Source organism: Poecilia formosa, unplaced genomic scaffold (genome assembly GCF_000485575.1).
Source record: "Poecilia formosa unplaced genomic scaffold, Poecilia_formosa-5.1.2 Scaffold73, whole genome shotgun sequence".
Taxonomy (NCBI): Eukaryota; Metazoa; Chordata; class Actinopteri; order Cyprinodontiformes; family Poeciliidae; genus Poecilia; species Poecilia formosa.
Genome location: NW_006800012.1, coordinates 195,203 through 221,799, shown reverse-complemented (window position 1 = coordinate 221,799; position 26,597 = coordinate 195,203). Strand labels below are relative to the sequence as shown.

The window sequence follows — 26,597 nt, the reverse complement described above, 5'->3', positions numbered from 1 at the left end:
CTCCCTTTACGTCTCTACTACACAAGTAACCAAGTAACTATATTTTTGTCTATGAAGATTTTGTTTTACTAAGACTTTAGAGCTCAACAAGACTCTGTAATTCTGTTTTTGTTAATGAGCAATGCTGAGATTGACGGCACAGAACCATCACTCACCACACACAGTAGAAAGTCTGGAAAACCAGAAAGGTAAAATCATAACAGACAGTTCAATTGAAAACACACTTTGCAAAATTTCGGTGATCCAGTGCTGCTCAGATGGTCTTTCAAAGAGATGGGACCATAAATTCTGAAGCCACACAATATTATGAAACCATGTAATATAATTTAATATACCGGTAAGTGAAAGTTGCATTAATAATATAAATTGTGATAAATAAGTAAACTGTGTTAAAGCTGCGGTATGTGAGAGTATAATATAAGACAGATTATCTCCCTATGGTACAAATAGCTTTTATTTGTCTATTTGTATTTCTCCTTTGTGCCTAAAGTTTTATTTTCTGACATCTGAAAGTTTTTTTTTTAAATATTGCTTCAATATTTTCTCACAGTGTTATGTGCACCAGTATTTTCTGCATCAAAACGTCCACACAGCATGATGCTACTTCCCCCACACTTCACAATTGATAGGTCATATGGTGTTGTGATCAAATACTGTGAATTCAAGGTTTACAAAGTTATTACAACATCATCTGGGATTTCCCAAATTGCTTAAAGGCAAAGTAATTATATTATATTACATATAGTTATTTATTTATTTAAAATAAAGAATCAAATCAATCTGGCATCAAGCAAACGGAAACAATTTGTTGTCTAATTTGTCCTCAAAGTGAGGGAAAAAGGTGTTGTGCTTTTTTATACAGAGGATTTAAATCAAGAACGTGATGTAACCGGATGTACTTCTGAAGAACGTGATGTACGATGAACGTGATGTACGTTCTTCAGAAGAAAACTCAGAACCAGGATCCAGAACCTGGAAGCTGAAGAACTTTCTTACCCTTTCCAGGTCTGCTTTAAGTGGGACAGTGAGTCCACTTCTGTCCACATGTTGAGTCAGTGTGGCCAAGAGTTTACAGAACTGAGGATTCTGGGTCAAATCTTCCTCTGTCACGTCACACAGCGGGAAGGAGGCGAGAACTGCGTAGAAAGATTGAAGGGAAAAGCCTCAATTAATCGACGCCATAACATTTTAGTGGAAAAAACCCCGCAAAGTGGCAAATTTCCCCGTGATATTTAACTTTTAATGTTTGTAGCACGTAGGTAAATTGCAATATTTAAAAACAAAATGTTGACTCGTTAAGCATACTTTTCAAATGAGTCCTACTCAAGCCAGCGTAAAGCCTTCCTTACCCTGTTGATGTAAATTGTCTCCCGACCCCAGCACTAATATGTTCGTTGTCTCGATCCCAACGAACATTTTTTTTTCTGTTCGATGTTCCTCCTTTAGCAGCTTAATAATATCAAAAGATTTGGTTCGACCTTCTTACTTTGTTTCTCCCACGAGAAATAAAAGAAAAAGAGCGACGCCACAACGCAACGACAGCTTCCTGAATCAAGTTGCGCGCGCCTACAGCGGGTCGTTCTATTGGCTAACTGGCCCACATGGCCACAGAGCGTAAACGCAGGTTCTAAAACGTCATTCCATATCCGGGAGCGAGTGTTCATATCACAGAAAAATTTAGTTAAGACTTTTATTGTAGTTATTGTAGAAATTACTACTTATTAATGTTTATGGTAGACAGGAATACATGTTATGGCTATAATATGATGTGCTACGGAAGAGGACACACCCTCTGATTTTTTTCTCAAAATGCAGATTTTTAATTTTTTTAGAGTAACAAGGTAATTTTGACTTTGATCGGAATTAAATTTAAGTCAGAATCATGAGATTAAAGTCCCATTTTCTACTACAACCACCGTGTAATCCTGCTTTTTTTTATTTTGTAAGTCGATATGTCTGCGTTGTTTACCCTGTATATTGATTTGAATTGACGCGATGCTGGATATCTGCGTATTTTTATGTTCTGCAGAACAGAAACCTGTGGTCAAACAGTAATTATGAAAAAATGTTGAAACCAGCCTGATTTTTTTTCCCTAGATTTACCAGTTTTAAAAATTAAATAAATAAGTACCAGAATCTAAAATAGAAAACGACCAATGAAAATGTAGCGTAAAAAAATACTCACAATAGCTTTTTTCCTATGGTGGCTCTAATCTACGGAAGAGGATTAGAGCCACAAAAACAAAATACTTCTCAATTTAATATCAGATTTCAGACCTTTCTTCTCAGGTATTTCACTTTAAAATCTGAATTCTGATTTTTTTTTTCTCAGAATTTTAAGAATAAAAGTCAGAATTCTAAGATTAAAGTTCAAATCCCCAGACTTTTTTTCATTTGCTATAATCTACAGAAGAAAATTAGGGGCTCTAAAAATAAGAATTTCGATATTAATCTCAGAATTCAGACTTTTTTCTCAGAATTGTGACTTTAATGAAGATGGGCACCTGAGAGTAACTGAGTTAATAGCAGTAGCTCTCAGTCTTCATTAAGGAGAAAAAGACAGCTAAATTGATGAACTCTGAGCCACTTTTCAGGTTTGTAGACTGAAAGAGATCAGTTAGTTGGAATAGCTCAGCCAATCGTTATGTAAATGAGCGATTCAGGGTCAAATCATGAAAGACCACAAGTCTAACATCTATAGAACGAGAAAGTAAAGTTGATGGTAGCAGTAGCTCAGCCGATCCTCTGATCCAGGAAGGTGTCACAGCTAAACAAAACACCAGGAAAAATGTAGCTTCAAGAAAGAGAAAAAATGCCATATAGAATATACTGGAGAATTTAAACTTGGGGTGCCTTAGTCTGGGACATATAAAGGAAATAGATCATTATAGAAGGCATACAGGCATACTAAACAAGATTTGATGATGAATTACTTTTATGGGAAAGGTGGAATAATGACATGAGTCATATTTAGAAGCCATAAACTTAATTTCACCAGGACAATTCTATTGAGATTAAAAATCTCTTTTGGAAGAGAATCCTGGCCAAGGCTGGCAGCGGCACACATGGCTTACAGAAAGTAGTGAACTATACTGAAGCAGTGACAATGAGATACAAGTTATGCCATCAGGAAAGCATTTGTAAGATACGTTGTTGCAGTACTCCATAATCTGAGCAAGATGAATCCTGTTGAAAAAGGTTCCCCTATAAATAGGTTCCTTGTGGAACTCCATGCGTGAGCACATGTAGCTCAGTCGTATAGTCATTGTACTACACAGCTGAGCCTGTGTAGTACAGTGCCAGAAAATCTCACCCAATTTTCTTGTTCATATATCTGTCTGTTAAGCTCAACTGTGTGGAATCCAGTGAGAGAGAAACAGATGTTTTAATGTATGTGTTATTCATAACCGATATCTAATGGGCTTCAAGCCCAAAGTTAATGTATCTGGTGGGTCTGAACAACAAAACAATATTATGGTGCACAGACGTATTGACCCATCAACATTTCTTTAAGAATGTTTCACTATTTCATTGTCCCTTGTTCACATTGTCTGTTGTTAAATTACACAAATAAGTTCATATTACTTAATCACTCACCAGTTATATATGACCTCTTCCTTAACGGTTTAAGTAACAAAAAAAAACTCCTCCCACTCCCTGTCATCATTAATTCCAGCCGAGCCGGTCGCCGGCCGACTGTTAAGGAATGCTCCCACTCTCTCTCATCAATGAGTGGGTAATATGGAGTACGGGAGTCGGTCAGTGTGAGTGAAATTGCAACTGACACGGGAACAAACCAATGAATTGTGTTAGGATGTGACTTGCCTTCAGTTATTGGTCCCACTCAGAGACCAACCCTTATTTGTTGAGCCAATAACTGATAAAGATGATTGATTGACGAACATTTTAACCAATTGAAAACCCATATTTTCTTTTGGGCAGGTTCTCGAGTGAAGGGGTGGGGTGTTCGAGGTCATTCAGACCCTCTTCGACTCACTCTATCAGCGTGTGTTTGAGGGGTCGGGCGGCTGGTGAGGAATAGTAGCCGGGCGGTTGCACATTTCAGACGGAATTTGAGAAAGACACACCGCCGAAAAATTACACCAGAGGCTGAAGAAACCACCCCCGGTGACGACTTCTGTGAAATATCTCAATGCTGCGTCTGCGCCACACGTCCAACTAACAGAACGCAAACCGGCTACAAGACACTAGCCAAGCTAGCTTCATCCCTGAAAACTGACGGCGTCTGGCTTGTGATAGCTAGCCTCCCAGCTAATTATCCGGCAGCTAACATCATTTAGCGTGCTTCTTCTCGCGCAAGTCGAAACTACAGCAGTCGCTCGCGTTGGAGCCGTTTAGCTCGCGAGCTCTGAATCTCACATTTGGACAAAAACAAATAACGGTCCCCCCTCCACACACTCCTTCCTAAACTAAACTGCCTGCCAGGGGGGACAGCATCTGCGTTGCGTTGCTTGTTGTGACACCCATCACACCCATCTCCCCCAACCCCTTCACCTCTGCCCCCTCCACCTTTTTTTTTCTCCTCCTCCACCCGAAACACTGGAAATCCAGAGGCTGCCGGAGAGCGGCGAAGGGCCGGTGAAGCTGGGGGTGGGAACGGCTCCGGACTCGCAGGGAGTCGCAACGGTTACGGACGCCAAGCACAGCCGTGGGGATCTATCGAAAAGCATGGACGGGCTGGCCGTGGAGGTTCGCGGCTCGAACGGGGCCTTCTACAAGGTAAACTGCTTGCAGTGGTTGTTTACTGTTGTCCCATTTTAAAGTTTTGTTTCATGGAAAGGCTGCTTTGTTTTCCCCCCCTCCTGAGAGATAAGCTAGCACAGTGTTTCTCAGCTAACGTTAGTGAGGAGGAGGAGGAGCAGATGTGTTCCATTCAGGATAACCGCTAGCTGGTCTTAGCTGAGAAGCTAAGTACACTTGTCATCAGCATGCATGGTTCATGTCTATTCTTTATGAGCAAATGGTAATATAAATTCAATATATTTAAGAAAAAAGTCCCCATATATTGAGAAAACACTGGATGAAGGCATTTAAACCCGGAGCAAGCTAATAAAAAGCAGCCAGCTGTTGTGCAGCTCCTGTAAGAATATATTTGTGTTCTGACTCCCAATGAAGAAGGCAGCCCTGAGGAGGAACAGTTGCTATACAGATAAATACTTTCTGTTTCATTTCTGTGTAAGCCTCTGCTGCTGTTACTCACTGAGAGAAAAATCTAATTAAATATCAAACTTGACTTCTCCTTTAATTCTGTAAATTTTGCGTTGTAAGACCAAACAGTAGGTATTCTGACACACATGGCTCTTCTCTAGAAGCTTTCAGCTGCTCTGCCAGCCCACATCACAGTTTAAGCAACCATCCTATATTTACTCCCACGTTGCTTCACCTGTTGTTTTTGTTTTACAGGGTGACAGGTTTGACTCTGACGTGGTTGAACACTTTCCAAAACCATTTGCCCTCATTATTCCACTGCTTTCCTCCTTTACATGGACTGGTTTACATTTAATTTCCCGCACTGTGTGTGGGGTTCCGGCTCTGTAGAATTCAGCAGGTGTAAAATAAGCTGAAAATGAAGACCCCAACTTCTTCAGGATCAACTCTTAGACTTCTCATATGAGGGAAGTGAGTTGGCACAATTTGGGTTATTTGTCCAGGATGAAGGTTGTAGAGCTTGTGGCTTTAATCAACCACATGGTTGCTGACTTCATGATGAAGATTTCCACTCCTTTCCATGAGTCGCATAATATCAGGAGGGCTTGACTTTACTTTGCCCTGTGGCATTTTTGAAACGGATTAATTTTGAAGACAAATCCACTTCTGTACTTGTCTTAAACATACATTTGGTCTTCTGCCTAGACATTATTATTTGGCTGTTTTAGTTGGTGTTTTTTTTTGTTGTTTTTTTTTTTTAATCGACTGAAAATGCTGTTCATGATCATGATTTTCTGTCCCTGTTACAGATCAGCGTCCTTTAAAATGAACACATGGTCCCAATCAGGACACTTTGTTAAAAGCAATGTAATCTGTTTATAATAAATTAACTCTAGCTGGTGACTCTGTCCCAACTTACTCATAAAGACTTTCTGGAATTGGCACAATCTGCTTTTCCTGGTGATGATGGATATTTCGTCCTACCTGTAATTTCTGCAGGACAGCCTCAATATGCTGCTGCTTCAACTTCATGTTAACATAAATAATATTAGGTAATAAGATGATAATACTGTAAAATGTTCATAGTTTTACTAGGGATGCACCGTTTTAATTGTCCCTGATTTTCTTAATTTGCGATTGGCCGATGAAAAACGATCTTATCTATCTTCGCAAAAGTCACTACTGGGTTTCCCCGGTTAGTAACAGTCACCCCACTGTTACCAACTTAGTGATTTATTATCTATATTTAGTGTCTGTTCAACAAACAAAATTGCTATCGGCCTAAATCAGAATCGGCAGGTCAGGGTTTTTAAATATCTGTGATCAGCCAGAGAACTGAAGTTCTCTGGCTGATCACCTCTGACTTTAACATTTGTCTATTCTATTTATTCTCTAAAATGCTGCTGCATTCTTCAATAAACTCTCGTGTTGCCCCTGGCGATGTTTTCATTCAGACTCTGAAATGCAAAGCTAACATTAGTATGTTCCTCCCTGTTTTCATTTGGCTCATTGATAATAAATATCGCAACATTTCCAGTTAATCATTTGTGAATGTGAAGACTTTTGATTTAGTTCTATTGTTGGGGATACCATCAAATCATGGGATACAAAAGGAGTTAGAGCTGCAGCAGCCAATACAGTCTGTCTTACCTTCAGCTACGCTGCTAAGAGTGAAAACATATTTGTTTTGAGCAAAAACTGAGAGTCATTCAATCAGCAAAACATTTTCATGAGCTGTAATTCTGTTGTCCAACACATCTGCATTAAAATAATTTCAGAGGCTGGCTCCAGAAAAAGCAGCTGTTTCTATGATACGTCTGACAAAAACAGACATCCCCATTTTAAACAGCCGTCCTCATCTTCCTCTGGTCCCATTAGAGATAAAACAGACAGTAAACCACCCAAAATGCCTTAGATGCACTATAAAAAAAATAAAAAATTGCTCATCTTCTGCTGTCACTCAAGTAGCACAGCGTCTCTGTAGTTGGCCTTTTCAAAAACACCTGAAATCTGTTGAGGGGACTGGGGAACTGGCAGCTGCAGCTCCAAAAGATAAAGTGGCAAAGTGGCAGCAAAGAGATGGATGCTTAAATGATTCAGGGTCAATAAATGCTTTTTTTTTTCTTTTTTTTTTTATAGTCTTAAGTTTGTAATTCAGCTCTTTTAAAATATGTTGGTGAAAAGCTGTTGGAAGAAGTGCTGAATTCTACATTGTTTCACTGATGAATGTTTCTGCTGTGTGGTTCAGAGTAAGAATCAGTAGATCCACGACTTACGGCTGCTTCTCACTGGAACTGCATCCACACCTGCAGCCTCTGTCAGCTGACCAGGTTTTCCTAATGCATCCACAGAGGCCTGTCGCAATAAACAATAAATCAATAATTTTTATTTGCTGATTTATCGTTTTTCTCTTTCTACCAAAAACTGGATTAGTCTTGAGTCTGATGATTTTATTTTTTTTTTGTTTTTGAAGGACACTTTTGTTTTGAGGCTTCATGATTCATTTTATTTGTTGTTTCTGATTTATTTATTTTGGATATTTAAAATTTCTTCCCATTCCAGTGTTAAATGTTCAATAGAATTTCAAGTGTATTGATCTTTGAGAATGTGTTTTTGAATGATTATGCCATTACTGTTGCATAGCTTGAAAATGGTCTCAAAACAACAATTTTATTGTTTATCACAACAACTTCTGGGACAGTGTATCATCAAACAAAATTTGTTATGGTGACAGACTTGACCACACAGATATGTTAGAACTGTACATGAATGATGTTTCGTGATTAGAAAAAATTAATATGACTCCAGGTTATTCAATTACAAAAAAAAAAAAAAAAAAAAAATTATACACCCCAAAAGAAATGAAATGTTGTTATAACTCTTATCAAAGTATCTTCAAAGAGTTGTGGTGACGCTGTGACCAGGAAGAATCTCCAGTAGCAGCCAGTCTGGCAGTGAATCTGAAAGGCCTCTGACTGAAGACTGTTGTCGTATGAGAGTTTCATGACATAATGGCTCATCTGGGCATCAGAGATGATATTTCACAGTGACATGTCCTGGATGACATCATCACATGTCCTGGATGACATCATCACATGTCCTGGATGACATCATCACATGTCCTGGATGACATCATCACATGTCCTGGATGACATCATCATTGCTAATTCACCCCATTTGCTTTAGCAACTTTTCTTTAAACCTCTGCCTGGCTCAGGAGTTGACAACCTTTACAACCCCAAAATCATTATCCAAACAAAATTAGATTTTCTTTGTCCAAAAAAAAAAAAAAAGGTTAAAAGATTTTAGGAAAATACTATATGATTTGGTTTTTAATGAAAAATAAAAACATTTATTTTTGATTTTAGGGTTTAAAATAAAGAAAATAATCAAAATTTCCAAATATCATGCACAATTCAGCTTAGTTGTGATTCTCTATTAGCAAGAATGTAGCGACAGCGGCGAGGAACGCTCCCTTGTAACCAGAAGAAACCTCCTGCGTCCAGAACCAGAGAGTCCATCTGCCTCTGATTGGCTGTCATATGAGCAACAGGGGAATCTCCTGAAGAAACCAGGAGGTGTGCCCCCCCTCCCCCCACATCTCCAAACGGTTCATTTTTCACCCCTAGAAACGGTCCGGAATGACCCGACCAAAACCGTCCTCACCAGTTTTCCTTGCTTCCCACTGAAGTGGGATCTTCTGAGCCTTTAGTCCCATTTATGGTAGTATCACTCTAGACCCCATCCACCTGTTTTTACCCAGTGGTAGATGTGACAGATTTGTGAATCACATATTTTTCTTTCTCAAAACTACTCAGGGAATTTGACACAAGCCATTTAGGCTGCAGACGGACAGTCAGACGAAGAGAGCCGAGGCGTTTTCATCCTGTTAGAGGAAATTTTCTCTGCTGTCGGTTGTGACTTTCACTCGACGCTGAATTCACAGCCAGAGAACGGTGTCAGCAGCAACGTGCCGCCTTGGCTCCCTATCAGGGCCCAAGATGCTCTGTTTCAGAAGCAGTCACACTGTTGGCCTGAAAGCCAGCTGTCAGCATGCACAAATCTAACGCATACAGTCCAGATCCTTATGTTTCTACAGCATGTGTGATGATTTTTTTTTTCTTTTCTGTGTTTTTCTTCAGGGTTTTATCAAAGATGTCCATGAAGACTCACTCACTATTGTATTTGAAAACAAGTAAGTGTGAGCTTTCTGTTCTGTGTACATGTATTAAATAATTGGTTAATAAATTTGGTGGTTTCCGAAATTTTCTCCTTTTTGTCAGGTTACAACAAGGAATGATTTTCTTCTGCCTTCAATGCAGCATTACAATTCTAATTCTCAGATATTTGTACTGAAATACAGATTTATTTTATAACTGCACCAGTAAAACTCTCTTAAATACATCAATAGCTTCACAGGCTTCATCTAACATGTAAATTCAACACAACTTTAATTTGTTCAGTCAGTGCAATTAGGAGCATAAGCATGTTATTTTATTGCACAGATCTAACCTTTTTGACAGAAAATAGTGACTTCAATAACGGTCCTCTGTTGGAAAAACCAAGTTATCAGGCAGCTTTGCCTGATAACTTGGAAAGAAGACATTTTGGAAAGTGATCCCTCAATCAGAACCTTGCATTGACCTAAATTTCTCCGCTGAACATATCGAAGGGCAAGATGCTTCAGTTCCAGCAAAAGCCGGTGAACAGGTATCTTCCTTGGAAAAGCAGCGTTATTCCAAGGGCACTGTGATTTCCACAACAAGTCAAAGAAAGTGTACGTGTCAGGCCAAATGTAAGGAACCTGAATTGGGAAATATCGAACTACAGAAATACTTAATGAAATAGCTTGATGAGATGTTCGACATAAATTGTAAACTAAGTACTAAACTCAAATACCAGGAAGATCTGTTGAGGAAAGTACTGTCAGAGCAACGACAAAACAGGAAGTCAATGGGGTGGGGCAACGTGTGGGTTGAGTGATTGGCGGGAATTGGAAAAAGAGCTTCTGTTGTTGTTAATTGGACATTTTAGATAATATTAAAAAGCCAGGACATCAGTACTCGTGTTCATCCATTGTAAGATTTTTATTTCTAATTCAAAACAGAAAATTTAAACAATGTGGAACAAAAAGCCTTTTAGAAGCCTAAACCTATACAAATTGGGAGAAATTTTGAAATCTATCTTTCTGGGCAAGATCTCTCTCTCTCTCTCTCTCTCTCTCTCTCTCTCTCTATGTATATCTACATATCAATCTATATATCTGTCTCTATACATATGTAAATCTATATATAGATATCTATATCTACATATTGATATCAATCTATCTATACATAAAGATATTGATATATAGATGTAGACATGTACATGGATATCTCTATAGAGATATGTCTCATATATATATATATATATAGAGAGAGAGAGTGAGAGATACAGATTTCTCTATGAATATACATATATCTCAATATAGATGTGTAGATGTAGATATGTGTGTGTATCCTTACTGGGGAGAGTACTCTGGGTTTGTATCTCTTTCTCTCTTTCTCTAAGTTGACTACCTTGATCAAACATATATAAAATGTAATAAACCTTTCAAATGGTTCAAAAAGTGCAATTTGGAATTCCAAATACAATGTAAAATAAAGTACGATGTCGCTCAGAGCACAAAGCATAGAATTAAACTGAATAGATTTGTCTTAATGCATTGTCAGGGACATTGTCACTGATACCCCATCTAGAATTTTTTTTTTCAACATTGGGACCGATACAGATATCATATCGGTGCTTCTCTAGTTACGTCAGACTTCGATGTATTTATTAGAAAAATGATTTTCTTCATAAGTGAAGTCTGGCTGTATTACACTTGCTCCTCTACAGGCTGAAGTTTATGCCTGTTTTCTTTTCAGAGTTGCTCAGCTTCAGCCTAACCGGAAGGAGAGTATTCTTAAACGTCACTTTTCAACTTTGTCACAGATTCTCAACTGTACTCCGGGCTGCACTTTGACTAGGACGTTCTAACATTGATATGCTTGGATGTGCTGTAGTAAACCATAAGCTCTCAGCATGGTGCAGGGATGATTGGGTGACTTCTGGAGGCATTTAGGGGTCTGAATTTAAATGTACACTTGACTACTTTTTAGATTTGTATTTGTTTAAAAAGAAACAGTATTTGTGTTAATGATGTATAATGAAAGTTGTAGTTGTAACACGACAAAATATAAAAAAAATCCCCAAGGGGTATGAATGCCTTAGCAAGGAACTGTAGTCTTTAAATAAAAGCTCAAAGGAGAGTAAGTTGGAAATCCGATGACTGTAACAAGACTTTGCTCTAGGCCTTTAAAATGTCCCTCTTCAGCACCTGTGCCTGAGATGCAGCTGTCCGTACGTGTCTTGGAACAGGTCATTTTAAAACCTTCCTGCTCTTCCCGTCTCTGTCCCGACCACACTGCTGCCACAACTTCCTTTCCTCCTGAACCCACCTACTGCCCTCCAGCCCCCAGGTTTCCCTTTGGTCCCTCATGGCTGAGTGTAGATCGTGTGGCTCTTCTAAAAATAGTGATCAATGGTATGTGAGATAGGAGGGGGGGAGGAGTGGTACTACCATGCCCAGTGTCATTTTTGGGATGGTTCCCAGCCCCCTTTCTTGTCCTTCTACTTTCTCTGAGCACATGGAGGTGTTGGAGAAGTTGCCTGTGGGGAAATTCTAAAGGAGTTTTAGTTGCTTAAAAATGATGGATTAAAAAGTGTAAGAGTTGTTCCAGATCAGAGGTTCTACACAAATGAGCTAGATTTCAGTGTGGTCTCCTATCTGTAATATTGTGGTGCACCAATAATTCGGCCCAGATTTCCTTCATTTTTTGCACATCTGGCGATACTTTAATGAGAAACTGTTTTTATCCATCTCTTAGGATGTCTGAAAATCAGCCACTGCCCTCTTTTGCTCTTCCAAAACCAGTTGGCCGACAAACCGGCCAACAAGGTCATGTCTGCACTCAGCACATGTGCAATCAACAGTACTCAACCAACTTAGTAGCTTTGTTGCTTAATTTAGCAATTTTTCAAATTGTGTTTACACAACGCCAGGCTGGAACAAAAAAAAATTGGTGTTAGACAAAATTGGAATTGGCTTTTTAAAGATCAGTAATTTGATTTGAAGGATTTACCTGTCACCATATTCTGAAATAAACTCATGTTCAGCCTCTGCTGATGATTCAAACTCTGAAGTGCTAAGCTAGCATAAGCATGGTTGCTCTGTTTTTATGACTTTTTATGACAAAATTGGCATCAGCAGGTCGGGTGTTTTACAGATCTGTGATCGGCCTGAAAACTGCAATCAGTTCACCACTACTGCATTGGATACCAATGAAAATGATATTTAGCCAATTCAAAGATTATCTTATTGTTGTACAACAAAGACAATTTATTACAGTAGACCAAGATAAGATTACTGACAATATTTAAAATTTTAATGAGCAATCTTTGCAATCAGGACGTTAAATGTCTGAAACTGACGGTATTTAACATGAACTGTGTTAAATCTGTTTGTCTCGTCATGTTGAAGCTGGCAGCCTGAGAGACAGCTGCCGTTCAGCGACGTGCGGCTGCCTCCTCCAGCTGACTACCACAAAGACATCGGCGAAGGCGAGGAAGTGGAGGTGAGAACTGCTGCGCTGCTCCGTTCTAACCCAGGTCTCACACCTGGACTTCCTGCTGAACTAATGCGGCTGTGGTCTCTGTAGGTCTACTCCAGGGCCAACGAACAGGAGCCGTGCGGGTGGTGGTTAGCACGGGTCAGGATGATGAAGGGGGAGGTAGGTGGCTGGATGGTGGGAACATAAAATAACCTGCAGACACAAAAGAATTCACTGTCATTGTCGCTGTCATCTGTTTGAAACAAAGCTAAAAGAAAGTTGTGTGAAGGCGAAAAAGTATGTTTTTCTTCCATTTGACTTAAAAGAAAGCAGATGTTAATCGGATGCTGTTGAATAATTAATAATGAACTAAACCAGCTGTATAAAAGCAGGACTTTTATCAGTTTTCTGCTCGGTGTTATGAGAGTGAGTCTGTGTTTACACAATGCCAGGCTGGAACAACACTAATGACATAAACCCCCTGTAGTGTGTGTTGTTTCACTATTATTTAAACATATTATACTGCTTGGGTTACTGCTGTCAAGATACAAAACCCAGCGCTAATTTAAATGTAACGCACACAATACAAATAACTGAAGGTACCCAGAATATAAATGAGCTGAGCTGTAACTCTGACTGAGGTTTACAGGAGCTGCTTTCAGTGTGTGGAATATGAATCAACTGGCCTTCTTTAGGGTTGTCATAATAATAAAACTTCAAATTCCATACTGATACTAAGAAAAATAATTTTTTTAAATGGCTCAGGATTTGCCAAAATTCTAATTACAATGTGGCAGCATTTTAACCTCCTTAATTAGACCAGAAACCAATAAGTAGGGGAGAATTTAGCTGTTATTTATAAAAATGTTAAATTTAAAAAATCTCACTTCCTTCGTTTGACAAAACAGTAGAACACTTAGTATAACTAATGTTAGCTAACCTGGACAGTATTATTTTTCTTTTGTAAATTTGCCCCTTATTGTAGTTTCACATTCTGTTTTGTTTTAGCTCAGTGTTAATCTTTATACTTCCATTAACCTTTAATCTTTATATTTATATTCTGTTCTAATTTTCTTTCTGAAAGTATTTTGATTCAGTTCTGCGGTGATTTCATTTCATGACAGCTGCTTGTCTTTAGCATGTGCTTCCATTAGCCAATTATCTGCTGATACAAATAAATGATACTATCTGTTATTTCCCTGCGTTAATTCGTACTGCAGTAGAACAGAGCGCTGCGGGATGTGGAACTTTGAGTCTCTGTTATCGCAGTGTTGCTGCTGGAGGAAATACAGCAGTTTGGTGAATGTAATCGGGACTGTTTGTATTGATTCCTACTCAAATGAGTATCTTTGAACCGAGATGTTGATTCGTTTGACCACTGTGACCTCAGGCTGGTGAATGTGTGACAATAGTTTGAGAAGAGGTGAAGAAGTAACTCTTGCTTTAGATTAATTTGCAAACAGTTAAAAATTTAGTTCTTAACAATTTGAAGTCCATCATCAGGGCATTTATTCAAAATGGAAAACCTCAGCTTCCCTGATTTAGCTTCACCTTTGTTAAATTAATCATTTTAAACCCTAAAGGCCAGATAATTTAATAATACCTTAAAAAATCTGAATCATACAGTTTAGTAAGTGGGTGCTTAACTACTCCCAGTTACTGGTGTAGTTAAGCACCAGGTTTTAATTGGCTAATCTTGACTGTAGCTTTGATGGTTTAAAATTACATTAATTTCAGTAATCATCATAAAACCACAATCAGTCCAAGTCTCTTAACCGAGCAGCAGTCTGAATAGTAGGAGATAAAAACTTAACTGCCTGTTCCTGGGGATTTTTTTGAATTTCTTAAACTAAAACAACTAAACATTACTCCCTATAACTGTTATAAATGTCTGTTGTGCCGTTTCAGTTTTACGTAATCGAATACGCAGCTTGCGATGCCACATACAACGAGATTGTCACGTCGGAGCGCATCAGGCCTCTGAACCCCAACAGCCCCGCCTCTCGAAACACGTTTCACAAGATCACCATCCCTGTCCCGGAAGACCTGAGGGACATGTGAGTCCGCTTTTGTCCAGCTTTATTATGATGCTGAGATTTCTCACCAGTTTTCTGTAGATAATGAGCAGTGCTGTTAACGTGTGTGTGTGTGTGTGTGTGTGTGTGTGTCTTGTTTTTGTCAGATGTGCAAACGATGCCATTCACAAAGACTTCAGAAAAGCTATTGGAGCCAACTGCATCTTCTACAGCGCTCAAACACATGAGCTCATTGTCCTGGTTAGGAAATTCCAAAATCCCTTGCTTAATTTGTGAAACTATATAATTGTTAGATCTAACATTGACCCGTTTTTTGTTTTTGTTTCTCCCCCTCCTCCCACAAGTCCACAAACGACACAACGGTAAAGCGTGCAACACTCCTGAGTGACATGCATTTTCGCAGCATCCGCACCAAGCTCATCCTAATGTCCCGCAACGAAGAAGCCACCAAACATTTGGAGGTAAAATGTTTACCAGCAAATATTCATTGATTTTATTTCACAAAGGTTGTCCCTGTTGGCCTTAGATTTCATCTTCAGGATGGTAACAATGCGGTTCTAAGTAGTTATTTGCATAAAAATGCTTCCAGAGGGCTTGCACACGGTGAGCTAATGGGCTCCGCATGGTTGGGCCAACATGCCGAGTCCGTTCTCATTGTCACAGTTGGGTGATGAAAATCCTGTCATTTGTTCTCTGCTTCATGTCCATCACCCCTTCTTCAACTTTTCACCCTGTCTCCATGCGATCCTATTGAGTGACTGGTCTGAATTTTGCAGATGTGTTTATTTATGTAGCCAGGCCAAACTACTCAACTTCCAAAAGCTGTTTTTTTTTTGTTTTTTTTTTTCTTTCTTTTTTTCAGCCGGAGAACGTTCAGGAAGTACGTACTGAAACCTTAAAATCCCTCTGCCCGGTTCTGGTTTGATGTAGAGAACATTCCTCCGACGCCTTCCATTCTTTTTTTTTTTTACCAATAAAATGGAAAAATGAGATGACGTTTTCCAGCTCATCAGTCATTATTTCCTCCTCTGAACTCATGAACTTATGTAATAGTCGATCCTCTCATCATGATCGCTGTGTTTACTGTGAACCACACACAGCAAAACACCAGAAGCGGTTTAACTGGAGCTCAGCTCAGGGGGTCTTGAAACAAAAACGGTTGAAACCACATGACCGTGTGTCAACAAATGGACTTCAGTCCCACCATGCTGGACCTTTTAGTCTCCAGAAATTTCAAGCAGGCCTTACTTTTACTCACAGGTTAGATTCACTGCTGTTCCTGTCATCTGGGGCTAAAAAACCTAAAACGTTCTTTTTCCAGTTTGGTTCATATTCTTGGAAGTAGCAGTTTCCCAATAACCTTATGTCAAAGATTGTGATTTTTAGAGTGCACAGATAAATCGGCTAGCCTAAAAACTGACCCAATTTTCTTAATTTTGGGAGATCGGCGACCAGCTGTAGTTTAGATCATAAAACGATCTCATCCACAGATCTTATCTGCTGCTGCAAAGCTCTGAAAATCAGCCAGTGTCCCCTAGAGAGGGCACTGGCTGACTACTGTCAACACGCCCCCAGCGTGTTAACAGTAGTTCCCCCAACTGTTGCTGAGTTATTGTAAATAACTTTTCACACACAAAAACAAAATTGTAATCAGCTTTTAAACATTGGTTATCAGGCAGAATACTGCAATCAGTGTGCCCACATGAAAAGGAAATCACAAGGACTTTCAGCCGTACTGCCTCTGGGGTCAGTGGCTGAGCTGATGAGCAGAACACCAGCATAAAATGAACCAGTGAGACACGAACCTGTCCACTTTTAGTCTTCCTGATGTAGCTTGTGTTTGGGTTCCCTTTCTTAGACCAGTAAGCAACTAGCAGCAGCGTACCAGGAAGAGGTCCGAGTCAGAGAGGACCTGATGGGCCTCGCCATCGGCTCCCACGGTGCCAACATCCAGCAGGCCAGGAAGGTGCCTGGAGTGACGGCCATCGAGCTGGAGGAGGAGAGCTGTACCTTCAGGATCTACGGAGAGGTGAGCGCCCCACTGAGGCCGCTGCCGTTAGCTGCAGCTCCCTGAACGCTCTCTGATGCTGGACTTTTGTTTCAGACTCCTGAGGCTGTGAAGCAGGCGAGAGAATATCTGGAGTTCAAAGAAGACTACTTCCAGGTTCCCAGGAACCTTGTAGGTGAGTGAAGCAGCTTGACCTTCACATCATTTGATGGCTTTAGCCGTATTTGCATGGGATTAGTTTTATCTGTTTGTAATGATTGCAAATTGTCTGTTTTTAATCCTGTGCCAGTCGGAGATGTCAGTAATTTATGGAAAAATTCCCCTGCTGTGTTTTGCTGAACTCTGAGGTCCTGTAATAACACTGATCACTTCTTGTTTTAGATGGTGTAGTTGGACTGATTATGGCAGTATTTTTCATTCTTTGCTATTTTTATAATGCAAAACACTTCAATAGAACTTTCCTGCCGACAGTAACTCTGAAGAATTTGATTTAATATAAGTTACAACAACATTTAATCTCCCTTTGGGATCAATAAAGTATTTTGGAATTTGGATCAAAATGGTGGCTCCCATCAAGTATTGCACTGTACGATGAGAATGGTTTACTTCTGTCATACAGCTGGCAGGCACACTGAGCTGTGGCCACAGCCGGAAAAGTAGTTTGAACATCGACTCCTGATTCCTCAAGTTGACTGAACACAGCTTGTTAACATCATATCTTGGAGATGGATGTAAATTTCAGCGACATCTCAGGATTCAGTCCTCCTGTGCAAATGCGCCACATAAAAAGCAGACGTTGTGGAGAGATTTATTTATTACATGGCGTCCCCAGATGATGTTTGTCCCGTGCAAATATGGCTTTTGACGCTCTTTGCTTCCGTTTCCTTCCAGGCAAAGTCATCGGAAAGAACGGCAAAGTCATCCAGGAGATAGTGGACAAGTCGGGCGTGGTCCGCGTCCGGATCGAGGGAGACAACGACAAAAAGCTTCCCCGTGAGGAGGTAGGCAGGCAGGGGGCTGGCAGAGACGACACTGCCAGCAGCAAAGAGGTGAATGCTCCGTTCGGCCCGTCTCTCTGACACCCACTCATTCCTTCTGCTTTGCTGCTCCATGCTGCCTCTTTGTTCCTCCTGCCCTGTCAGTAGTGCTTCCGCTATAATGGCTCTCAACACACAGCTAGCTGTATTTGTAGTGTGTGGCTCTCATGTTCTGTTGCTATTAGTTGATGGATTTACATGTTTCTGTTTTTTGTTTTCGACACCGTGATTAAACCCTGAACTTGTTGTTTGTGCTTCATTAGGGCATGGTTCCCTTTGTGTTTGTTGGAACTAAGGAAAACATCAGCAATGCTCAGGCCTTGTTGGAGTACCATGTCTCCTACCTGCAGGTTGGTTCATCCAGTTTCTCTCTCTTAAATACAGTAGATGGAAAAACTCTGCGTGGTCCAAAGCTAACCTCAATCAATGTGAACACATCTGCACTGTGAAACATGGAGGTGGCAGCATATTACTGTGGGGATGCTGTTATTCAGCAAACTTGGAAGAAATCTTTAAACAAACCTAAATCACCCAATGACTATCAGCAGAGGGTGTTCCACAAATTAGTAGAATAAAGATGAAATATTACCAGAAAAAAGTCGTAAAATTACAATCAAAGTTATTTTGAGATCTCAGTTGTGATATTTACGATGAGACGTGAGCAGCTGGTCTAGTCTGTGTGGTTTCCTTCAAAATAGACACAGCAGTTTGTGCAATCACTTCAAACTGCTGCTACTGATGACAAAAATGAAGTATGTCCCATCTGTAAAACCAACAGCAAACTATTAACTTCACAAGATGCTCAACATTCCTCATTTTAATATTTTATTTTTTGTGTGGAAGTTATTATAAAATGACCACTTCATTCTTCTAATATTATGACTGTATTCTTGTATTATTAGAATCTTATTTTGGCAATAATAGTTGACATTTCGCAAAATATCATGTTTATTGCTTATGTCATAGTCAACTGATTTTATAATGTAAAACACTTGTTGCTGCCTTGTTGCTGAAATATGGTACACAAATAAACTTGACTTAATATTCTAACTTTATTCTGGTAATATTTACTTTTATTGCGTCTTTATTCGGGTAATATGACTTTGTTTAACTTTATTCTTGTAATCTTATGACATTTTTGTCATATTGTTGCTACGACCTCATTCTTGTATTGTTACGACTTCATTGTTATATGACTTTATTCTTATGTTCTTATGACAATGTATATATCGGATATCTATATAGGCCTAAATTTTCAAATGGTACATTCCTTGTTTTCATATCTGAGTTTGCATCAGGGGGTTTACTTCTTTCACTCTGACTGCGTTCCCTTACTAGTCTGTTAGTGGTGAGCCTGCAGACCCGTCACCTGTCTCCTGCTGGCCTGAAGCCCCAGGAGGGAAGCTGCTGATAGTCTGGTTTTGGCCTTACCTCATGAGCTTTTATAAATAGCTCCTCTCTGTGGGGCCGGCTACAGGGTGCACCAGGGTGTAGGTTACAGGCTATCCAGACCCTCAGCTTCCAAAGATAACTCCAAGCCCCCCCTGCCCTGCCTCTTTTCCCCCTCACCTCCCATAAGGATCCAGCTGTCATTGGTGGAGTCAGCTGTCACACTCCCATTAGAGAACTGCTGCCCACTTCCTTCTGCCTTCAGGTCCAGAAAGTATCTCTGTAGTGACAAACACAATGAAAGCATCTTGTTTCTAGTGTTTGTTCTGCTCTAAGGAGTAAAACCTGGGGAGTAAAAAGTTCTCATTCAGACTTGTTAAAGACTTGGAAACAGTCATTTGACTATAAATATTTTTACATTACTGCCACCTACTGGGGAATATGAGAAAATGCAAAGAAATAAACAACTAGTTTTTTTTTTTTTACAGGTGAGATTTATTAAAAACAAATAAAGAGAGGTTTACCTTATTTTACCTCCAGTATGTATTTGAATAAGTTCAGCAAATACCACAGAGGTTGATAACAGCATGTTCTGCAGGAGGTGGAGCAGCTGCGCCTCGAGCGCCTCCAGATTGACGAGCAGCTCCGTCAGATCGGGGTGGGATACCGCGCGGCCCCCAGCCGGCCTGCTGGCCCCGCAGGGCCCGGTGGCGACCGGGAGAAAGGTTACATGACGGACGAGAGTAGCAACTCTCTCCACGCCTCGCGTACGTACGGCGGGCGTGGCCGAGGACGAAGAGCCTCCAACACCCAGTACTCTGGATACGGTGAGATGGAAGGAACAAAAACACTTCACTTGGATATGATGCAACAGTGTTTTCCCTGTAGATTTACAGCTGATTATTAAAAAAAAACACACTTGTTTTTGTTAATAAATGTTTGATTTTTGTTCCCAGGCACAAACTCCGAACTATCAAATGCTTCCGAATCGGAGGACGTCAACGACCGCGAACTGAGGCCCCGTGGCATCGGTGGGGACGAGAGAGGCTCCAGGCGGGGAGGCAGGGGCCGAGGTGCAAACTCAGGACGGGGGCGTGGTGGCACCGCAGCCAAGCCCTCCAACTCAATTAGCTCAGGTATGTTACATTTCATTGCTCTTTTCAAGGCAGTTGCCCTAGTAACTCTGGAGGAGCTGCAGAGCCAAGGCTGATGTAGAAGAAATCTGGCTTCTATGGAAGAGGAGAACCTTTGTCAAAAGAATGTAAAATGTACAGACCCATTCAATAAATGAGAATGTTATTGAAAAGTTAATTTATTTTAGGAACTTTAACACTAAATGAAACATAGTAAATAGACTGACTGCACACAGATGGATGTTTGAAAGTCTTTATTTCTGTTCTGGTTTTTCACTTACATTTAATTAAAATGGCAAATTTAAAATTAAAATATTAATTAAAATCAGACCAATAAATTTTTTCTTTAAAATAAATGTAGCTATTATGTTTAATATAGGTTGTAATTGGTCAAAATATACTTTTAATCTGATGAATGTCATCAGAATTCATATTATTTATTGAATATGAATGTACTTGGTTTGGAAGACAACCAGTTGGAAGCTGAAAAACACTTGTGACGGTGCTGGAGGCTCAGTGACCATAAACACACAGACAGAGCTATAATGGACTGGTTTAGATGGGAGCATTTATACTAAGGTTGGCCAAAGTCCAGCTCTAAATCTAATTGGCAAAATTTATGAATGGATGTCCACAGATTTTGGACATAAAACAGACGTTTACAGATGAAGTTTAGATGTTCAGAGCTGGAAGAGACAGACAGGATTTTTTTTCTCTCTCTACAATTTGTCAAAAATTTTAAAAATAAAATAATTTTTCATCACAATCAGGTGCTAGTATGCCTAAATATATTAAATAAATAACTGTGTAGTAAAAGAAATTATGTTGAAGTTTATGTTGTAATATGTGGAGTTTTCCACTTTGAATCATTTATGTTGTAATAAGGCTATGTGTGATGAGTAGGAGTGCACCGAGCTTAAAAAAAACCTAACCTGTCAATTCTGATTCTGTCAGATACCATTTTTCCCCCTTTTTTTACATATGCGTGTGTGAAATGTCACTTGGTAGTTCTGCAGAATATGGATTTTCATTTCATACACTATTTATTGAATTAACTTAGACAAATGATAAAAATGTTGAGTCATATTTGTGATCTTGTCAGTTCTGAGGGATCCAGACAGCAACCCGTACGCTCTGCTGGAGGGAGAGGGCGAGCTCGCAGACGCCGACCTCAGTGAGGGCATGGCGGGGGACCGCCACAGACGCTCCCGCCGGCGCCGTAATGACCAGGAGCCCAGCGTGATGGACGCCGCCACAGAGTCGGACAATCAGGCCGGCCCCAGTGAGAACGGACTAGGTGAGAACCACCTGGTGTGTCGCAAACGGCTGAAAGTAAAACTTCTCCAGAACTTAATCAGTTTTTGCCGATTTGATGATTAGACGATGAAGCTCGACCTCAGCGTCGCAACCGAAGCCGCCGGCGCCGTAACCGTGGCAGCCGGCCAGAGGGAGGGTCGGCCAGTCGTGACAGACAGCCGGGAGAAAGTGGTGAGCAGCAGCGCTCTCTAGGGAATCAACACACACTCCCTCTGAGTGTTCCAGCTGACAGTTTGATGTCTTTCAGTGACCGTAGCTGACTACATATCCCGTCCTGAGTCCCAGAGCCGACAGAACCTGCCTCAGAAGGAGAACCACTCTGGACCTGAACCCAAGGTAAATGCATAGACACACCAATCAGAGTTCTGGGACTCATTTTCAATCTTTTGTTAACCAATGAACTTCTGATTCCAGCTTTTCTTTAGGTCAAAATGAAAAGAGAAATTGTTCAAAAAATAAGTAAAAACCACACACAACTTAAACCATAAATAAAATGGCTTATGAAGGCTCTCTAAACAAAATTGTCCTTCAAAAAATATTAATCAGAATGGAAATGATCGAGCTCATTTTAATTTATCATCTGATTAATTACTTACTGTACAGCTGCGTATCAGAGCCATTTTATATAGAGTTAATTTCCGCCAAAAAAAAATCACAAATTTTGAGATTAATTCCAGACATTTTTTCAAAATAACTGGAAAATTTTTCTGAGTTTTAGTCGAAGCTCTTTGACTTTTTAAACTTAGCTAAGTTCAGAATTTTCTGGCTGAAATTTACTTTGTTTTTTCTATCTACAATGGCCCTGACATGCCATCATTGTGACTGGTTTAATAATGAGATTATTGCAAATTTGACTAACTTCACCTGCAGATGGTAGTATTTCTTCTGCTATGCCACTATAGTGAGTATCTCACTGATTTTGAAAACAGCCAACTTTGAGAGTTCTTCCTACAGTAATTTCCACATCAAGCGGCATTGTTGGCACTAAAAACGATGCCTCCATGTCACATTTTTTAGTTTCTAACTGGTTAGGTGCTGATGAGGGTTGACAAAGCTGAAAATCTTCTGTCTCTGGTCAACAGCTGATTTGTTGTTGCATCTCTAACAGAGAGCTTCCAAGATTGTTTTGTGCTGAATCTCAACATTTCTCTCCCATTCACAGGAGAACGGAACCAGTGCAAAGAAGGAGGAGCGAACGCCCTCAAAGCGTTCTCCTAGCAAAGAGACACCGACTTTGGTCAACGGGGTCTCATAAGGAGACGAGCCCCCACTCCCTCGCGAACCCAAGTCTCAAGCAAGACTCCATGGCAAACTGTGTCCCTGCTTGCATTAACTTAAACCTTAAGAGATGAAAAGTACCTGACAAAATACCTGAGTTCATACTATGAGATGGAAAAAGTATAAAAAACTAAAAAAACAAAAAAAAGAAAATCGACAAACGCATCTACTTAAAACCACACGTTAACGGTGTATGCTATCCTATCTATCAGTACTTAGTGCTTATTTAAAAACTCAACTAGCTTGCCAAACGAGAGCTGGTGCATATTTCTCAAGATACTGAAAACACAAACAGGACAAGACTTTTTTTTTTTTTTTTTAACGGTTGACTTTCTTTGTGTCCTTTTTGTTTAATGTTAATTCTGTTCATTGTTTATCACTGGTTTGGACTGGGCCGTTGCTCTCTCCACCAAAAAAAAATCGGACGTGTCTCGGTGTTAGCAGAACCGACGAGAGATGTGAACCGCAGGCGTGCGAGCAGACAGTCCTGTAGTTCATGCGAAGCAGTGTTCATGCAGAGCAAAGATGGACAGATCGGAATATTGATAGACATTGTGCCTTGAATTTGGAAAAAAAAAGAAATAAAAACTTAAGTTTTTCCATAAAGTTTGGTTTTGTTTCCTGATAAGACGTAACAAGAGGGGGAAGTTCTTCTAGTTTTATTTTTTATTTAAAATTTGGTTTGATGGATGGAACAGAAGGGGAGTGATCTAGAATCAGAAAATGGCTGACCAGTGTAAGAGTGGGAAGGGGTAAACCAAGTCTGGTGCCAAATACAAAATCCTAACGGCGCTCGTCCTCATTCCGTGTATAATGGGGGCGGGGGGCAGAGCGTGCAGACCCGTTAGTGCACACGAGTGAAGGGATTTGGCAACGATAAAACTAAACCACGAGGGTTGACATAACAAAGCAAAGTGCTGAGGGATGTTGTGATCCCCCTCTTGCCTATAGATCTTTCGACGGTCCAGGGCTGAGTCCAGACAGGCACACTTGAACTGTAGATTTAAATTTACAAAGAAAACTACACAGTGCCTCTTTCTCTGTGTCAGAGGGGCGGCGGCAACTTCAGCCTCCGCTGATTTCAACCACTGCAGTGGACGGCTCCGGAAGCACCGGGGGGGCTTCTAATAGGAGGGCGTGGAGGGCCGAGAAACTGCAGACTGTGGGACTGGGAGGAGAGCCACATGGCACACAGTTACACATACACACACAGAGCACCAGGGGGCGCACAGATCAATGCGGTTTGCGGGAGAGGGAAAAAAAAGAAGCAAGATGTCTGTCCTGTAGAGGGCAGTAGAGTTGGGTTGAAGGGACTGGAAACCTCAGTGGCTCTCTGCTCATGTTGTTACTGTTGTCTTGGTTACAGCTCTCCGTTCTTACTTTTTTTTGTTGCTATTTCCACATCTTTAGAAAAATCTGAAATAAAACATTGAAGTGAAATCAACCTCTCCTGTGGAAATGAGCTCTGATTTCTTTGTCTTGTGAGTTTGCAGTCTATTTTTCTATCTTGCATGGCATTTAGTTACTGAGTGGTGCCTGTCCAGTGCATGAGGAAAGGATATTATTAATCCTTTTTTTGTTTTGTTTTGTTTTTGAGTCATTGTTTAACAAGCTAGAATTGCTGCTAATCTATCCACTGAATGTCCAACTAATGTAGAAACTCTGCCTTGGGAGGAGAACTTTATTTGTGACTGAATCAACTTTTTTTCTTTTTTTTCACCCTTGGGTCCATCTTTGATTCTTATTCAGTAGATGCTAGTTGGGGAAAGAACTCGTTCCTTTGCTCATGACTCTCACCAAGTATTACAAACCCAAGGGCAACATGGTGCATGTAAAGCAAGCATCCTCATGACCAAAGGTTTGGAGAGACACCTGACAGGGTATGCAGTTGGTTGATTTGAGACCACCCCTTCCCTCACTCCTCCATGCTGCTGTTGTAGATTTCTGCCCAACCATTTTGTTTTTAGAGAAAGAACGAGCATTCAAGTGTTTGGACCTTGTTTCAGTTGCATGTATGAATGGATGTGTATTTGCCTTCTTACCTCATTCTGTTGACTGCTGTATTCTCTAATGTATCTGTAATTCCCACGTTGTGTTGACAGAGTGCCTGCTGTGTGTGTGTGTGTGTGTGTGTGTGTGTGTGTGTGTGTGTGTGTGTGTGTGTGGATGCTAGGTGTACTGTTGACTCCTCACTGTCAGATTTATGTCTGGTTTTCTCACTCATGTTCTGATGGCAATAAAGGACTTTTCATTGTTTGATATATCTTTTTTTGAAGCAGGTTATTGTTGGTGTATTTATATTTAAAACAAGAAGTTGCATACACTGACTAAATAGACACCAAGCTTTGTTTGTCACTGTCTGAAATGAAACCAACATTCTCCCTTTTGAGGTTAATTAAAATGGCTGAAATTATTTCTATTTGCTAAATGCTATAATAACGAAAATATGGCATATCTATTTTTCTTCAAAATCAGAGGTCCACATACAGAATGATTTAAACAATGAGAGAAAGCCCAGATGACTATGTCATGGCTTTGGAAACTTCTGATAGGTTAAGCAACACATTTGAGTTAATTGGAGGCTGTATTTTAAGGCCACACCTCAAATACACTGCTTTGTGGTTTGAAACAATGGGAAGGTCAAATGAAATCAGCCAAGGTATCGAGAAGAGAATTCTGGAGCTGCACAGGTCACGTTTGTCCTTAGGAACAATTTCCTTGAAGGTGCTGCATTCATCTATTTTTGGTCCGAAATGTAGAAATTGACCCCAGAACAAAAGATGAAGACTCTGGATGAAACGAGTAAGACTGTATCCACAGTGAAACATGCTTTCTACCACCATGGGCTGAAAAGCCACCCATTGAGGAGGAGGCCATTATTCCCAAAGTAACATAAAAAACCTGATTGCAATTTTACAAAAAGAGACTCATAATTTTTGTCTTCAAAAATGACACTTTTCTTCATTTTTGGAGACATGTCCTGTGGTCTGATGAAACTAAAGTGGAGGATGATGACCAATATTACATTTGGGGGATGTTTGTTTTCCTGGGAACACCATCCCAACTGTGAAGAATGGGGGTGACATGTTGTGTGGGACTCTTTTGCTGCAAGAGGAACCGTTGCGCTCCACAAAATAGACGACATCACGACAAATGATTATTATGAGGTGATATTGAAGTAACATTTAAAGACATCTGCCATGGACGTTAAAGCTCAGCCAAAGTGGTTATAAAGTAGCTTAAGGACAACAAAGTCAATGTTTTGGTGCGCATGCCCATCACAAACCCTGATCTCAACCCTGCAGAAAATTTATGGGTAGATCAAAAAGTTGTGAATCATGAGTGAGGGGTTCCACCATGTATATCAGGAAGAATGGGCCAGAACTCCAGCTACTTAAAGTGAGAAGCTTGTGGAAGGAAACCCAAAATGTTTGACCCAACTCATTCAATTCAAAGGCAATGCTACTAAATACTAAGGACATGTATGCAAACCTCTGATTTCTGAGACAGTTAATAAATATGTGTACAGTTCTGGTGTGAAGGATCTCAAATGTGTAATTCATTTTAGACTTTATAAGAAGAATTAGTATAATATCTGT

The 26,597-nt window shown here is 40.2% G+C and overlaps 2 protein-coding genes across 3 annotated transcripts in view; one reads left to right on the top strand and one right to left on the bottom strand.

The window, feature by feature from the left end:
* haus4 (HAUS augmin-like complex, subunit 4) overlaps positions 1–1,613 on the bottom strand; it is an 8,883-nt gene extending 7,270 nt beyond the window's left edge. Inside the window, exons 1-2 of the mRNA XM_007555820.2 lie at positions 1,350–1,613; positions 997–1,136 (exon numbers count right to left, since the gene is read on the bottom strand). Of these exons, the coding sequence (XP_007555882.1) occupies positions 997–1,136; positions 1,350–1,416 (207 nt within the window). The 5' untranslated portion in view covers positions 1,417–1,613. The remainder of the gene's footprint in view (positions 1–996; positions 1,137–1,349) is intronic.
* Positions 1,614–3,997: 2,384 nt separating this feature from the next.
* On the top strand, positions 3,998–25,254 carry fxr2 (FMR1 autosomal homolog 2). Of its 2 annotated transcripts, none has more exons than XM_007555819.2 (17): positions 3,998–4,740; positions 9,312–9,364; positions 12,731–12,824; positions 12,909–12,980; positions 14,709–14,857; positions 14,983–15,076; positions 15,181–15,297; positions 16,695–16,865; positions 16,941–17,019; positions 17,736–17,845; positions 18,145–18,231; positions 19,869–20,097; positions 20,227–20,406; positions 21,506–21,700; positions 21,784–21,891; positions 21,968–22,056; positions 22,883–25,254. In XM_007555819.2, the coding sequence occupies exons 1-17, from the start codon at positions 4,690–4,692 to the stop codon at positions 22,973–22,975; spliced, it is 1,971 nt and encodes a 656-aa protein (XP_007555881.1). In that variant the 5' UTR covers positions 3,998–4,689; the 3' UTR covers positions 22,976–25,254. The 2 variants fall into 2 exon arrangements, with proteins under 2 accessions (XP_007555881.1, XP_007555880.1); XM_007555818.2 differs by having other exon boundaries at positions 17,736–17,893.
* Positions 25,255–26,597: the final 1,343 nt, after the last annotated feature.

Excerpts from the sequence above, each read along its gene's own strand:
- fxr2 (XM_007555818.2), top strand. The coding sequence starts at position 4,690 with ATGGACGGGCTGGCCGTGGAGGTTCGCGGCTCGAACGGGGCCTTCTAC. Across the intron at positions 9,365-12,730 it reads ACTATTGTATTTGAAAACAA|CTGGCAGCCTGAGAGACAGC; the intron begins GTAAGTGTGAGC and ends GTCATGTTGAAG. Across the intron at positions 12,825-12,908 it reads GCGAAGGCGAGGAAGTGGAG|GTCTACTCCAGGGCCAACGA; the intron begins GTGAGAACTGCT and ends TGGTCTCTGTAG.